Source organism: Acromyrmex echinatior, chromosome 19, assembly GCF_024713525.1.
Source record: "Acromyrmex echinatior isolate Ae372 chromosome 19, ASM2471352v2, whole genome shotgun sequence".
Taxonomy (NCBI): domain Eukaryota; kingdom Metazoa; phylum Arthropoda; class Insecta; order Hymenoptera; family Formicidae; genus Acromyrmex; species Acromyrmex echinatior.
In genome coordinates, this window is record NC_141870.1 from 2,425,209 (window position 1) to 2,442,233 (window position 17,025).

The 17,025-nt window shown below is 26.3% G+C and overlaps 2 protein-coding genes across 6 annotated transcripts in view; one reads left to right on the forward strand and one right to left on the reverse strand.

Moving 5' to 3' along the window:
• Nucleotides 1–524: 524 nt before the first annotated feature.
• Nucleotides 525–17,025, forward strand: part of LOC105147812 (Cyclic nucleotide-gated ion channel-like) — a 145,196-nt gene continuing 128,695 nt past the window's right edge. Inside the window, exons 1-3 of the mRNA XM_087416062.1 lie at nt 525–680; nt 2,230–2,653; nt 3,103–3,153. The gene's annotated coding sequence lies outside the window, so the exon portion shown is untranslated. The remainder of the gene's footprint in view (nt 681–2,229; nt 2,654–3,102; nt 3,154–17,025) is intronic.
• On the reverse strand, nt 13,376–16,071 carry LOC105147810 (vacuolar protein sorting-associated protein 33A-like). 5 transcript variants are annotated; one of them, XM_087415979.1, is made up of 6 exons: nt 15,852–16,071; nt 15,580–15,761; nt 14,483–14,950; nt 14,254–14,369; nt 14,045–14,195; nt 13,376–13,954 (listed from the first exon to the last, which is right to left on the reverse strand). In XM_087415979.1, exons 2-3 carry the CDS (start codon nt 15,606–15,608, stop codon nt 14,716–14,718), a joined length of 264 nt encoding a protein of 87 aa, XP_087272105.1. In that variant the 5' UTR covers nt 15,609–15,761; nt 15,852–16,071; the 3' UTR covers nt 13,376–13,954; nt 14,045–14,195; nt 14,254–14,369; nt 14,483–14,715. The 5 variants fall into 5 exon arrangements, 4 of the variants coding, with proteins under 4 accessions (XP_087272105.1, XP_087272106.1, XP_087272107.1 ...); XM_087415980.1 differs by having other exon boundaries at nt 14,254–14,387; XM_087415981.1 differs by having other exon boundaries at nt 14,478–14,950.

Genomic DNA, 17,025 nt, shown 5'->3' on the forward strand with positions numbered 1-17,025 from the left:
ATAACGATTAACAAGATATTTAGTACTTTTAACCAAACCTGCATTTAGCAAAAACTGTTTCACGCTATTAAGATTTTTTGCGTTTATCTTTATATATAAAGACCGTGTGTATATAGAATAGTTTATCAATCTTTATTTAAGAATGAATTATTAAAAAGAACAATGAAAATAGAGACATAATGTTGGAATATTAAAAATACCCCACGCGAATAATAATAATTACTAATAATAATTACTAATTACGTTTAAAGGAACCATGCAGATAATATAGGATTGTGCCAGAGATGCTACAAAGCAAAACGCGAAATGTACGGCGGTATCCGTTTGTCAAAATAATGTAAAATACGAATTTGAAAAAATAATTGAATAAATGAATTGCGCGTGAATATTTTTCATGCGCAATAGTAGGGTATTCGCCCGGCGAACACGCGAACAGCGAGGGGAGAGGTAACGCGTCACGCGGCGAAAAGCGAGGGGGAGCGTACCGCGCGGCGCGGTGGTTGACTACGTCATCACTTCGGCATTCGCTTGGCGACCTCGGTGGGAGACGCACGTGTTTTCGATTCGCTCCGCGTCGCGCATTAATCTGCATTAATCCACGAAAATTAGATATCCACGAATGCGAATTGTTGAATTATGTAAGGCTGCTCAACTAGTAATATTGCCCAAAACTACTTAAGGTATGTACTAAGGATTATATTTCAATTTTTATTGTTTTCTTTGATGAGTTTCACTTAATAAAATAAGTAAAGATTAATTATGAATTATACATTCTTTAAATAAGATAAATGCAAACATTTTGTAAATTATAAAACAATTTAGGCTCAATATAATAATGAGTATAAATGGAATTCATATTATATGTATATTTACAGATATATAAATTAGAGATATCTAAGAACGGTATTCATAATTCGTTTCTATTTCAAGACTGTCTTAAGTAATGTTTTAAGACGGCCCTTTGATTCATGACTTCTTAAAACTGTTCTTAAGACAGTTTTGAATATAAACTCTGACTGTGAATATCGGCCCAAGATATAGATGAGTTGTGTGTGTAACGAATTTAAGACAAAAAACGCTTAATAAAGCATCGTGTAATATTCATCGAAGAATATTAAAACGAGTAGATTATTTTACTGAATTTAATATACGTTAATATTTCGACAGTTAGATGATCGGCGCGCAACCTTGAAGTGACGATGGTACGGGGTGGCACGGAGCGGCGCGTCAACATGTTACTTCGCGGAAAAATGACGAGCGGCGTAAACATGACGCGCCGTTCCGTGCCACCCCGTACCATCGTCACTTCAAGGTTGCGCACCGATCATCTAACTGTCGAAATATTAACGTATATTATAAATTCAGTAAAATAATCTACTCGTTTTAATATTCTTCGATAAATGTTACACAATGCTTTATTATGCGATTTTTGTTTTATGCTTGGATTCGTTACGCACACAACTCATCTATATCTTGGGCCGATATTCACAGTCAGAATTTATATTCAAAACTGTCTTAAGAACAGTTTTAAGAAGGGCGAATCAAAGGGCTGTCTTAAAACATTACTTAAGACAGTCTTGAAGTAGGAACGAACTATGAATATCCTTAGATATCTCTAATTGATATATCTGTAAATGTATAATATGAATTCCATTTATATTCATTATTATATTGAGTCTAAATTGTTTTATAATTTACAAAATGTTTGCGTATGTTTATCTTATTTAAAGAATGTCTAATTTATAATTATTCTTTACTTATTTTTTTAAGTTTTAATCTATATCTTGGACCGATATTCTAACTATTCATAATCTAATTGTCGAAATGTTAACGTTAACGCGTTTTACACAATCAATAGCGATACGGCTACTTGTCTATATCATACGAGTCATAACAAAGGAACGTTAATATATGAATGCTCTCATACAATAATTTTTTGTTCTTATGTATCTTTCGTTATATGAGGATCCGTTAAAAAATTTACCGTAATTTCGGAACTTATCGGTAATAAAAGAAACATTTCGGTAATAAAAGAAACATTTCTCTTTTTTTTTTATTAATCTCTATTTTATTCTAGACTCTAATCATATCATCTATGTATAAATATGATTCAATTTTTTATCTGTTTTTTATTTCGCAATGATAACGAATTGCAGATGTGATATTCATTTCTAAAAATTAACCGATTGCATAGTAATATAGATAATAGCTATATATTATATTTTTCAGATTATCTTCCCTCTCCTTGACGTGGCGAGAGGGCTCAGTACTTAAAGGATATTTACATGAAAAGAACGATTTTTCTGAATTATCTAAAAATTTTCGGATATACCTGAATGTAATACATCTAGAAAAATTTTTAGATATTGAGTAAAATCGTTTTCTTCATGTAAAAATCCAACGGGGAAGCTAACGTACCCTCGTCGCCGATTTACTTGAAAATATACGAACCGCAGCAGGTTCGTCGCGTCGCGCGTTTGTTCGGGAATGTCGTTCAAGTAATCGGACTCAAGTTATAGTCCGCGCGCGATTATAATCCATTATTCGCGAGTGTTTTTCGCGAGTGTCCAGTGCGAGAGGATGTGTCAACCCCAACTCTGAGAGGAGGTGGAGGTCTGGGAGAGGCATCGGGCACCGGCGGAGCAACCTTGCGGTAAATATCTTTTTTTGCTATTGTAAAATCAATATCTTTTTTCTATTTATTCGCTTTATTTTATATTGATTTAAAAATAATAATTAGAAAAAAAGAATTAATTAAAAATTTTTTTGAAATTTTATAAATGTATTTTTTTATCTATGTATTTTTATTTATGTATTTTTAAGATTTTTTTTGAAAATGTCTGGGAAAAAATGTTTCATATATAAAAAATGTTTATATGTAATTATATATGTAATGTCTATTATATAACATTTTTTCGAGTTTGTAATTATTTTTATAAATATGTAAGTGAATGGTAAATTAAAAAAATCGGTGCTTGTAAAAATATTTCGAAAATTATGTGATTATTTTCAAGAGAATTACGTTTAGTAAATATTTTTTTAAATATTAATTGATTTTTTTTGCTTTGTTTTAATGTAGATTTTATATTCTTTTTGTTACAGAATCATCGTAGCGACGATGCAGATCAAACTCCGCTGTTGCGCATCAAATTGGTGAGTGATGAATAGATGTTTTGTTGAGGTAATGGATGCGTGATGATTTTATTAATATATCTACAGATGCATTTATGCATCAATTTAATAAAAATATACCTCTATATTTTTTATAAATGTATATGTAGCATTCCATGCATCCATTACCTTAAAATGGATAAGTTAGAACAGATTAGGATAAATTTAATTCTGCTGGATGCTTCTTCTTATTTTGTTGTACATGCACTGTAAAATTTATAATATCATATTACACTCAGTTTAAGTTATTTTCAATCTTTCGTAAAAGTCCATTGCTCTTATTCAATCTCTCATTAATTTAACTAAAACAATAAAGTAGAATTATTTCATTCAAGAAATCTACAATTTTAAAGGCTGAAATTTTGTTTCTAAATTCATATGTTAACGCGAATATTATATATATATATATATATATATATATATATATATATATATATATATATATATATATAAGTAATTTAATCTCATTTGTATGTAATTTAATTCGATTGATATCAAATAATTCAATCTTAAAAATATGATAAAAGTTGATTCTATATAATCGGTTAAATATGTTTTACATTAAAATATATACAGGATGTTTGATAATTGTACTGATAATGATCGTGGGCAGGTAGAGTGGACTAAACTGAGTCGAAAGTCCTCTACTATTTTGCAATTTTCGCAATAATAACAAGATATTAATTATTAAATATTGAAGATCAATATTTGCCATTATTTAATAATTAATATCTTGTTACTATTGCGATGATCTATTGATCATACTATCATTTTACAGAAAAACAGCAAAAATTGTTTTTTTTCTTCTCATAGCGCTCTAAAATTTTTTTCAGAATTTTTTATCAACTTTTTAGTATTGCATTTTTTCATTGGCAAGTATTTTTACCAACATGTAAGGAAATACAATATTAAAAAATTCTGAAAAAAATTTTAGAATTTTATAAGGAGAAAATTAACAATTTTTGTTTCTTGTTGTTTTTTTGTAAAGTTAATGATCTTTGAGTAAAAATTTATTGAAAATCAATATTGAATGATTATTAATATCTTGTTAATTATTGCAAAAATTGCAAAATGATACAAGTCTTTTCAACTCAGTTAGTCCGCTGTACCTACGAGCATTGTCAACAAAATTATCAAACACTTTGTATATTACGTCTTAACGCACTTGGAAGTAGAAACAAAAATTAATAAAGTATTCATATTTTTTAAATAAATGAAATTCTGTAAATTAAAAAATATAAAGAATATATGTATATTCTAAAAAATAATTAGAGTAAATGGAATTGTTTTTTTGTCTATAGATATTATAATATAGAACAGTGTTTTTTATAGTACAATAAGTATAGTTTTATTATTCTTTCTACCTATCCTATTTTCAAATATTCATTCAGGATTAAATTTTATTTAAGTTGGTGCGGAGAAATGCAATATACATATACATATATGTATATAATACACACTGTTTTCAAAAATATTCTTTATATTACTTCATACTTATTATTTGTATACTTGTTAATAATAGATATACTTGAAATAGTAGATATTTTAATGTAACGCATTTATCGTATAATTTATTAATCTCTCTTTTTTATAAAAATATTTTACGATTATAATTTACCTAAATTGCACTAAATGCACCTACTTTAGCCTAAACTGTTATAACTTATCCATATGTACTAACTGGATTTTATACCAGTCAAATTAGTAACATGATGTAAGATCCAATATATATTTTATCAAGAAATAGAAAAATACTATTTCGTAATTACTTTATAATCATGTTCAGAGTTTTTGCGTCACTAAAAATACTTTATTTTGAAATAATACAAATTATACAAAATATTATTAATAATTTCAAAATATAAGAGACATATTTATTGACGTGAGGGAAAATTATCGTTTTTGGATCTTACGTCATTTGTCTGAATTTCTCATCTCCCCATGCTTTGAGATGAGATTCAGCAACGAATCGTTCGAATCGTTAAGAAATTACATGGGCCTTATATTTTGTCGGATAATAATCGATGTAGTAATTTTCGGTTCATTTTTAAATTGAAGTTTTGTTGTTTACATTATAAGATATATATTAAAGAATTTAATCTAATTTCATAGTATTTAAGATTGATAAAATCATAATTTTGAAAATATCCCACATAGAGAGATTTTTTAAATTTAGATTTATTTTTTACTCAAATACTTACATCTTGAATTTCGAATAGAGAATAAACGCGAAATTCATGAAATTATTATTGATAATTAATATTTTATCACACACACAATTTTATTAATATGATGGCCCTTTCGCGACGCGTTCGTGTTTCGCGCTCATACAAAAGTGTAAAATCTTACGCTTATTGCCGACGATATTAATCGGCAGCAAAAAGGAGTATTTTTCCTTGCTGTCGATTTCTGGCATATTAAGCCAGAATATTGGCCAGATGAAAGTAGAGGATCTGAATGAAGTAGGTGTGTAATACCAATCTAATTTTTTGAAAGATATATAAAGATAAACTCTAAATATTCGGGAGGGCAACTTGCTCGCAAATTGCGAGTTCTTATATTGTTTATTTAAAATACAAAAATAACCAACAAACAACAGGGCTAATGAGAGGCAATGCGGATAATCAAGCGCAAGCTTTGTAGATTTTTTTAATATTCAAAACGTAGATACGCTTTATCTGCATTAGCTCTTATTAGTCCTGTTATTTATTAAATTTTCGTATTTAAAAAATTAAAAGTCTATTTTAATTATTATTATTTATTGCTCATTTATTTAATATGATCGCAATCAGTTAATCCCTCTGAATTTATCAGTACGCGATAGGATATGGTTAGGTATTAGCTGCTGCGTTCAGCAGAAAAAAAAGCAGCTTTGCTGTCGTAAAATTCTTCAAAATGATTGATTTATATATTTTAATTCATAAGGAACGAATTATATTAAAGAATTTTACAACAATTGCAAAGCTGCTTTCTCTGCTGAACGCAGCCATTAAGGTATTTATTCGCGGTTACATATTAATGAAGTAATATAGGTAGGAATGGAAGATGGAGATAGGATATGCGAATATGCACGAATAAATGAAAATACGGGTAGGCAGGATAAGTATGGATAGGTAGGGACTGTATAGGGATGGGAACAATAAGTATAGATAGGTAGGAATAAACACAATCATTTTAAATTAAAAAATTAAATTATTACAAATGACACTTAAATAAATTTCGCGATTGGGTAATTAAATTTTATTTTAAAATAAAAAATAAATATAATATATTATAATTAAACTAAAAAATATTACATGATAAATCCAACCAGTAAATTATATATTACAATATGTAGGTAGGAATACATAGACATCATATATACATACTTGGTAATTAGAAAGGAGAGATTAAAAATTAAATAAAATTTTTAATTAATTTTAAATTTTATTTAATTATCAGCATCCCATTCCAATTATCAAATATGAAAATAAACCAAATTATATATAATTTTAAATGTCACTGAATTTTCAGTTTCTCTGAAATTAATATCTTATTCAAATTTTATATATATATATATATATATATATATACACATATATATACAAAGTATGTATACGCGTTATTTTTGTAATTAATTTTGTTGTATATATAATATAATATTAGATACGTAATATAAAATTTATGTAAAGGATTATGTCAGGTAAATGCTATCATGTTTATTTATGTAATTTGTGCAATAATTACTAATAAATTATACATTTGTTAGAATGTTTATATATATTGAATACATCTATTTTATACAGATAGCATTTATCTTGTTGAATCAAATTTATTGTTGCTTTATTGATGTAAATTACACGAAATCGACGAAACATATGATAACAAAAGTTGTTTATTAATTCAACGAGTTTAATAAATATTTAATTAAAAATTATTTTAATTTGGATTTTATTTTGATTCAAAAAGTCATTAATAATTTTGAGTGACTTCTAATTAAAAATTTGATGTTTAGAATAATCGTCAATCTTTCGTCTATTTAATATATACGAATTTTAATTTATTAAATAAGTCAGTAAAGATTGGAGCTTTGACTGTGGCAATGGTTAAATATTAATTTCTTATTTGCTTTTTAACATTTATATTTTTAACATTACAAAATTACAAGTATATATTAATGATTAATTTTTTGTGTATGAAAGTCTCATCGCTGTCCCTCGCGTCAGATGGATGTTATAGTGAATGCTGGTTTGTACTGATCGAAAGTCGAAATTTTTTTTCATTTTGGGGACTTATTCCTCGTCACTTTCTGTAAAGTCTATTTGCAAAGTCTAGTTTAGCATCTCGTTGGAGATTCTTGTACAGGATTGGAATTAATTCCGAGTTTTCTCATCTGCGATTACTAAAAATAATAATTTTGTCAATGAGTCAATGACAATTATTACTATATATTTTAAATTCAAGTTGCAAAATTAATTCAGTGGTATACTTTAGAATACAATTTTTGTTACTTTCTTTGTTATATTAAATGTTCTCTCACTAGTAACAATAATGTTAGTAATAGTACTATCTTAATAACAATAGGAATTTAATATTATATAATTAATATAGATATGTATAATGATTATTTGTTTAAATCCAAATTATTAAGTAAATAAATTAAAATTTTATACAAATAATTTGCTTATTTTTCGATGATTGCTCTAACAAAAAAATATGGTTACGAATGTGTATATTTAATTTTTTGACTGTTATTTTAAAATTATTTTTAGGTACTACTTGGACATCCCGCCATTCCAGAATATTATTAATTATTAATTTATATGTACATATTACTTTTCTATGATAAAATACATGCAGATATATTACAAGATTATATTTAACAAATTTTGGTTTTTGTTAATTTAAATAATTTTTTGCCAAAATATTCATGTTCTTTTATCAATATTGCTGTGCTTACATAAATTTAATAAAAAATGTGTGGGTACAAAAAATTCGAAATAAGTCGAATGAGTACTTTCATATTAGCGGAGTATTAATAATTAAAATTTTAGAAAAATACAGAAAAATAATAATTATTAAATTTTATGTAATAAATTTTTCAGTATGAAAGCATAGTTCTTTTAAATCCCGTTATTACCAGATTCGATTTATCTCGAACAGTTGGTACCCCGAAAGATTTTTGTACCCATATAGAAAAATTACAATAACGCATGTATTTTATTATTATTAAATATATTCCTTCGTAACCAGCAGTCCAGGAAGGAAATCATTTTATTTTTTTATTTTTGATAACATATGATTTGTAATAATGTGTGTGGCAGAACATATCATTTCCTTGCGAATTTTGATATTGTATTAAAAATGCAATAATTCGTAATTGACGTGCTACCAAAATTATTACTATTATAAGTGATCTGAAAGATTCAGAATTTACATTCTCCTGTAACAAGACCGCTGCGGTGTTTAACGGGTTGCTTTTCTTTAACTTTTCTTTGCGAATGGATTTTGTGAATTTAATGTAGAATTAGAATACATCAATTCGTTTTTCTATGAAGATTGTTTCTTCTTTATATCGGATGCTAACCTTATCACAAGGCGGAAGGACCTTGATGTGATCCAATTATTGGATCATTGGATAATTATTGGGATAATTATCTTGAACGCGATGAAAGTGCTGTCGTAATATTAATGATTTTTTATCACGATATTAATAAGTTTTATAATATAATCGCAAGTTAATAATTAATAGTAAATACGGTTTAACTGTTGTTAGTATTTTATTCCGTTTATCAATATTTAATTAAACATGGTTTAGAAAAGTTTGTGTTATCGTGTGTATTTTTCGACGTTTTCGTATAATTCCGCATTACTAAATTTTTTTGTTAATTATGCTAATGTATAATTATAATTTTTATTATATTTTATACAGCATTTTTTATTGTACATTGTGTTGTAAATAAATATTATTGTATTATTGAGTGTTTATAGGATTACAATAAAAAATAATATTTAAAAAATTAACCTTTTTAATATTATCTTTTATTGTAATCTTTTATGCATTCAATAATACAATATTAATTATTTATAATACATTGTACAATTAAAAATAATAATTATTTACAATATAATGTATAATTAAGAATACTGTTTATATAACATATTTTAAATAAGTTTCCGGAACCTATTTTATATTTTTTATTTTAAATAATTCGCATGTTATTTTCATCGAACTGTGATCGGCATCATACGTACGTTTTAAGAATTTCTGAAACACAGAATAATTTGCAATAATAGTAGTGCCTTAAATTAATTTATTAACTGAAAAATTAAATAAGGATTAACAAGATATTCAGTACTTAGCAAAAGCTGTATTTAGCACAAATTGTTTCACGCGAATTAAGAAAATATGCATGTATTGATATATGTAAAGAACATATGTATATAGAATCTATTGTCGACCTTTACTTAAGAATAATTATTAAAAAGAACAATGAAAATTGAGACATAATGTTGGAATATCAGAAATACCCCATGCGAATAATTACTAATTACGTTCAAAAGAATCATGCAGAATAAACAACATTTCTGTTTTATATTTTATCATATTGTTATTAAAGATAGCAAAAATATTCTAAATGCTCGAATTAACGGAAGCGTTCCGTATATTCAATTTATAATATATAAAATAAGCATTAAGATCCATTTCGTTTCATTAAATTAGTTCTTTTACTTTTGTTTCAAATATAAAATACAATGATAGTGCAGCAGCTCAACTAGAATTTTTACACTGCTTATGACTAAATAATAATTTTTCTTCAACATACATGATATAAATATATCTATTATCTTTGCTTATAATATACATAAGTTACTAGCCGTATTAACTTTCGTTTGAAGGCATATAATAAATTCTTGAATTATAGTTACTTACACATATGATAAATTTAACGTCTACATCACGTCATTATTACAAAGAAATATTAAAATTAACGTCGAATACACGTTATTTAATTGATGTACATCAGTGACCAATTGTGACCAGTATACGTCAAAATAACATGTTGCTATCGGTTTGCCTTCGAACAGGGGTCAATATTGGCATCTCCACTCTTCAGACAATATGCCCAGCAACGAGAATGGATTGAAATGGATTAAAATGAATTCACATTTTCAGAAATACAGATTCATGAATGTTAAAATAAATCCTTTCAATCCTGACTGCAGATTTATTCATTTATAGGAATTGCATAAAGTAAATATCTATGCCTTTTCAATCTTAAATGCATTTTTATTCATTTATAGCAATTGCATAGAGCATATCTTTATGCCTTTCAATCTAAAAATAATATTAACATTTTATGTGTGCACATCGTGAATTTTACTCAATTCAGAATTGTGAATAGGAAGTAAATATAGTTTTTTAAATTTAATTAAATTCAAAAATAATATCAGCATTTTCTATGCAACATGAATACTGCTCAATTTAATATTCTGAAATGCAGTTTTTCAATCTAATTGAATAAAAAAAAATTTTATTTAAAAATGGACCATAAATTATTTAAATTATTTAAAATTATAAGTAGGAAATTTTTCGTTTTTAATCCAACTAAATTCAAGAAAGTTATAACGTGAAAATAATTGAGCTATATTCTTTTTTGTTTCTTTTTGATTAGAAGTAAATGAAATAATCGATCTGAACACTTGCAAGCCAAGTCGAACACAGTCCGAATATTAGGCTAATTAGGGTTGTTATCTGTTAAATGATGATATTTTTATTATATCTATATAATTTACTAGTTTAGTTGGTTGTAATTGAAATAGAAAATGAGTAGCACATTTATTAATTGAAGAAGTGGTGTAGTGAGTAGAAAATTCATATTACAAAAGTGCCAGGTTTCGAATCCTAAGCTACGTTTTTTAATACCAATTTGAAGTAATTAATTTCAGGTTTAATTATTATAAATGTCAAGAGAAATGTCTTAAGAATCAAACTTGTAACCCTTAAATATGAATGTTTTTTTTGTTGAATATTAAACTAGTGTCAGCTTGGATCCAATCCATTTCAATCCATTCAATCCATTTTCATAGAAAGTACGCATTAAAAAATTTTTAATCCATTTTAATCTATTCTCGTTTGCTCGAATGCCACATTAGTAAATATCATACACATATATGTCGCCGAATCGCAAAATTTTCTTTTCCGAAAGAATAGAAAGCTGAGCAATCGATTTAAAAAGCAATGAAATCTATAATTTTTCTCTTCTTTTTCGAAAGTATAATATTTAATCTTTTATGTTGTTTCTTTTAAATGCATTTTCTACATAATACGTATGCATACACAAAAGTAAAGTATTTGTAGAATCCTCTGTTCAATTTTATAGAAAAGTCTTACTATATATTAAACGGGTATGCCTTTGTAAAAGAATACGAATTTTGAATCAAGTAGTAAGGAAACTTTTGATACGAGAGAAGAGAGAGAGAGAGAGAGAGAGAGAGAGAGAGAGAGAGAGAGAGAGAGAGAGATTAATTTAGAAAAAGTTCAATGATTTATTAATATAACGTTTACAAATAATTACAAATGTTTTGACTTTTTAAACTCATCCTCAGTGTTCTTGTTCTAAATTTCAGACGCATATTAAAGTCCACTTAATTTGAATTATAATATTAATAAAGCTCATACGAATATCAAATCAATAAAATTAATTTAATTATCTATTTGAACAATAACTACAAATAACTACAAACGTTTCAAATAAGTTTAAAAGATTGAAACATTTGTAGTTATTTGTAGACTCGAATAGCCAGTTAAATTAATTTTATTGAATTGGTATTCATACGAGCCTTATTAATATTATAGTAACAGTTCTCATTGTGGGAAAATTACATTTTATTAATTTCGAATATTCTAACTCTATTGCAAAATGCAGAATAATTCTGTAACTGTTATAATAATAACTATTATTAATAATGGCTATTATTATAACGGCTTATCGGAAAGAATAGAAGTATAATAAATGTAATAATTCAGGATTGAGTAGTAATTAGAAGCGTTAAAAGTTAAAAAAAAAGTTAAAAAGTTAATAACTTTTAACTTAATTTAGTTAATTTTAAATGTATCAATTTTTAACTTAATTTAATTACTTTTTAACTTTAATTTATTAACTTTTTTAAATTGAAAATTTTCTATCTTTCTTAATGCTAATATTTTTTTTCTCAAACATTAAAGAATTAATTTAGAAAAAGTTCAATGATTTTATAATGAGAGACTATAATAAGAATCACACTATACGGTAGCCAATTTTTATTGACTAGCTAGATTTTGTCTCGCTTATATTTGAATCACACTAATTTTAGGTATCATATAACAAATGTTATATTTCAGCAATATAAATATGAAATGAGCCTGAAAAATTGTTGTAGAACAGAGTTGCATATCTACCCATTTTCTAAATTTTTACCTATATTTTTTATAACAAATATCTAGTCAATGTAGTCGTAAACATGCATGAACAGTCGTTTCAGAAGTTAAAGAAAGTTAAATATAGATTAAAAAAAGAGAAATAATGCAAACATATAATCTTCTCTCTCGCAAGATTTTGACAAAAACACCTTATGGTGTGACTCTTATTATATAAGTAACTTACTGTGAATAACAAAATTAAATTTATCTAATAATCTATATTTTAAGTGTTATTTAAAATAATCTCATTTTAAGAAAAATTAGGACATTCTGATCTCAAAAATAATTTTTTTTTAAATTTAAGTTAATTTAATCTTAACTTAACTTTTATTAAGCTAATTCTTTATTCCTTCAACTTAATTTTATTAATTTTAAGCCATTAACTTTAACTTAATTTAGTTTAAAATATTAACTTACCCAACTCTGAATAATTTAAATTCAGCTGGGAACAATGGGAGGGGGACATCGTTACATCTCTTTGAATTATATATACATATTTTACCATTAGAAAGTTTAGGACCAATGTAATATAATCTTAAAACACATAATTTATAGTAAAATTGTAAAACAAATATACGTTAAATAGTTACGCAATGATACTTAATTATACCTACAAAGCCATATTATAATGCTGTGAAAAATAAAATTGAACTTGCATATATTTTAAATAAAAAAAAATAAAATAAAATCTTTAAAATGCTTGGTTTTAAACTTTCTGACGGTAATATATTGTAACATGACGATTTTATAAATAGAAAATACTTATTACGTTTTCACGTACGGCAGCAATTTATTTTTATGTACATGTATGTATGTACAAAATACAATTAACATCTAAATATAAGATTTTAAAAAAAGATCTTATTTTTAAAAATTATATATATAAAATTGATGAATACAAAATAAAATAGTAAGAAATATCCCAAGTAAAGTGTAAATATCATATCCTAAGCAGAACAACAAATCACGATAACGTCAAAATGACATTAAAATAAATCGGAAATGATTGAAAAATGACTTTTAATGATTATTTTGGAGTCATGACTTGATGTTCTGCTTGGGATATGATATTTACACTTTACTTCATCACATAAAAAATATTTACTATTCTATTTTGATATTCTACTTTAAGTAATTCTCTTCTCATGTTTATTATAAATCTTCCATCAAAGAAGTAAGAAATGTGTCGCCATTGATTAATCTTTTTGCTGCGCTATCATATCTTCGATATAGGCATTCGGTTTTTCTGTGTCAATGCAGTTTAACAATTCTTGTCAACTTGCAATAATTCTAGAATTACTCGAGTCGGTTCTTCTTTTATCATCTGAGCGATTGTGATATCTTAATAAAGAGAAATTACAACAAATTATTAAAACATAAAAAAATAAAATTAGAAAATATTAAATCCAAACACATGTTTTTATTACTTACGCCTTGTTAAAGATTGTTTTGTTGCTAGCATGTGTGGTAATTGTGCAACAAACTACTTGCACTCTTATCTCCATATCTTTCATATCATATGAAATGAAATCACTTTAGCTCTCTTATTAAGACTGGCTCAATGTCGTTAAAATTTTTATCCCTGTAAAAATATAACACGAAGAATTATTAGAAAAACTTACATACAATTACATATGTACCTATTCTCAGCAAAAAATTCTCCTGAATTTAATATAATTTATTCCTTTTCATTCAAAGACATTGCTGGGAAAGTCAATAGAGTCATAGAATTTCCTTGTAGGTAATTGTACAATATCTATAATGGAAGATATTTCTGTTATTATTCTTTGTAGAAATTGTGTCAAATTGATGGAATGTCTAAAAATCATAATTCTGAAATATAGATTATGTACAAAATCAATACTTCACTGTATATTTCATCAATTAAGCCATTGTAAGTCAATTGTGTAACTAAAGATGAGAATAAATCTATAGATCATTTCAACAATAATAAATGTTCAATGGCTATAGATGATGCAGAATGTGATTTGTTATCTTCCTCTTCTCTATTTAGTCTCCAGCAATTCCCAAACTTTACTGTTGTTTTCCTCTTGTGACTTTCGAAATTTTATTATGTAACTTTTGCAAGCCTTGTATGTAGCTTATGCAATTTGATACAGACAAGTGATCATTTTCCAAATGGAATTCCTTAAAGAATCCGTTCTGAGTTTCATTGAGAGCAGATCATTATCAAATGAAAAGAGATTACACTTAAATTCTTCAATCAGTGTAAAGTTGCTGAAGACACCGTGATTCTGGAGTTTCTTTTGATAAAGTAGATTTTTGTGTGGCATGTAGAACAAGTGAAATTCTTTATGCGATCTTTTGCCTTCTTCTCTGTAAATGTAAACAAATACATGTTTCAAATACAATTTTTTAATATATGTAAAGTTAAAAAATTATTATCAAATTATAATAAAATCTAGACATAACATTATCATTATATATTAGTACTAATATACAATTTTAACTATCTGTGTGCAAACATATTTTTACTCCTTCCATCTGCAATCTTTTTTGTCCAATCCAAATTTTTTTTATTACTCTAGGCTTTCAAGAAATGTAGAAAAATTTAGGATCATTTTTCTCTATTATATTACCAAATAATTTTTTACAAAAACATGTACTTGTTTACACATTTACAGAGAAGAAGATCGCATAAAGAATTTCACTTGTTTTATATGCTACACAAAAGTCTGCTTTGTCAAAAGGAACTCCAGAATCATGATGTCTTCAGTAACTTTACACTGATTGAAGAATTTAAGTATAATCTCTTTCCATTTAATAATGATCTACTCTTAAATGTTAAAATCTTTATTTAATAAAAATTTTAAAAAAAGGCAAAAAGAGTGAAATTTTGCTTGTGCCAAAAAGATCCAGACAGCAAATGAAAGATAGATCCCTTTTGTTAATATTATCAAATAGATGTTGTATTCTATCTATGTTATATTCTATAATGTATAAACCTGTGAACATTTTCGGCAATCAAATCCATAAGCTCCAACTATGACTTCGAGATAAATATGACATTAGCAATATTAGGTAGTATTATCAAAGCCCCATCATATAGCGGATACATTTTCACCGTATTCTTCTAATAAATTATACTTGGCGATCGGTCCGGCCAACGACTGTCCCGTACAATAGCCTGTGCAATAAAAAGGGAAAAATATATCGTAAAAACGAATTTGTAATTAATTTGTTTTGATCTCTCCATGAAAAGGTTAAGTCAGAGTACCTTTGGGACATCGCATTTTTCCAGCAGGCAATGCAATCGGTTCCTCGCCTGAATAAGTTCCATGTTCAGTTTATATCCTGTTAGATACGACATGACTGCTTCGTAAAATTTTACGTATTGATTGCACGTCAGAAAATCCTTAGTAAAGTCTTATAGAAAACTCTTGAGAAACTTAAGAGTAGACTAGAATAGGAGACGGAGTTAAAGCTAGCGCCTCTATGTGTATAAAACGTAGACATGAACTACATAGTCAAGTCTACGTATATTTCTGATGGTAATATAATCTTTTTTTGATTCTATTGGAGTTTGTTCCATGATATTTCGAGGCGTCTAATAATTTTTTATTAATATATATATAATATATATATATATACTTGTATATATATATATATTAGGTGTTGGAATTAATTCGTAGCGTTTTACAAGTGATGGGAAGTACTTTCATTAATGTATTTTTTAATGCTCATGTGAAATAAATAACATTCTTTCATTAAAAAACGCTACGAATTAATTCCAACACCTAATATATATATATATATATATATATATATATATATATATATATATAATAACTCAGATAGCACAGAGAATTAAAAAACATTCAGTGATATGTCATCAATTCTGAATTCATTTTCAGATGCAAAAAGAATTCTTTTTTGAAATCGCTATCTGGGAAGATATGCGATAGGATATACTATTAGATATATGAGAGTATTATCATATTTTAGTAAGAAAACATCCCAGCAAACGGATTGGATTGGATAAATCCATATAAATCAAATTTTCGAATCCGCATTATCCGCGAAAAAGGTATTGAATTTTGTAGAGATTAAATTCACTGAATCCGTTTCTATACGTTTATATAAATATTGTATAATAATGTGAACTCTAGTGGATTCATATATGTAGATTCAGAGATAAAATGCTAGTTTAATATAGTTGTCTATTAAAATAAGGATTCTATATACTAATAATTTTGAGTATAACGATCATTTATTCATTATTATTTTAATTTTTATAATCTATTTTATTAATTTGATAACAGAATGTGTGTTTTTATTTAATGACTTATCATGTTCAATATTTTTATCATTATGGACTTATTGTGACTGTTAGAATGGAAGAATATAACCGCGATAATATTACCAGAAGGAAAAGCATTGCATTGTGCGGA

Coding starts and splice junctions, on each gene's coding strand:
- LOC105147810 (XM_087415979.1), bottom strand. CDS start 15,608: ATGGATTTGATTGCCGAAAATGTTCACAG. Junction 14,951..15,579: donor ATTGCCGAAAATGTTCACAG/GTTTATACATTA, acceptor TTACATTTACAG/AGAAGAAGGCAAAAGATCGC.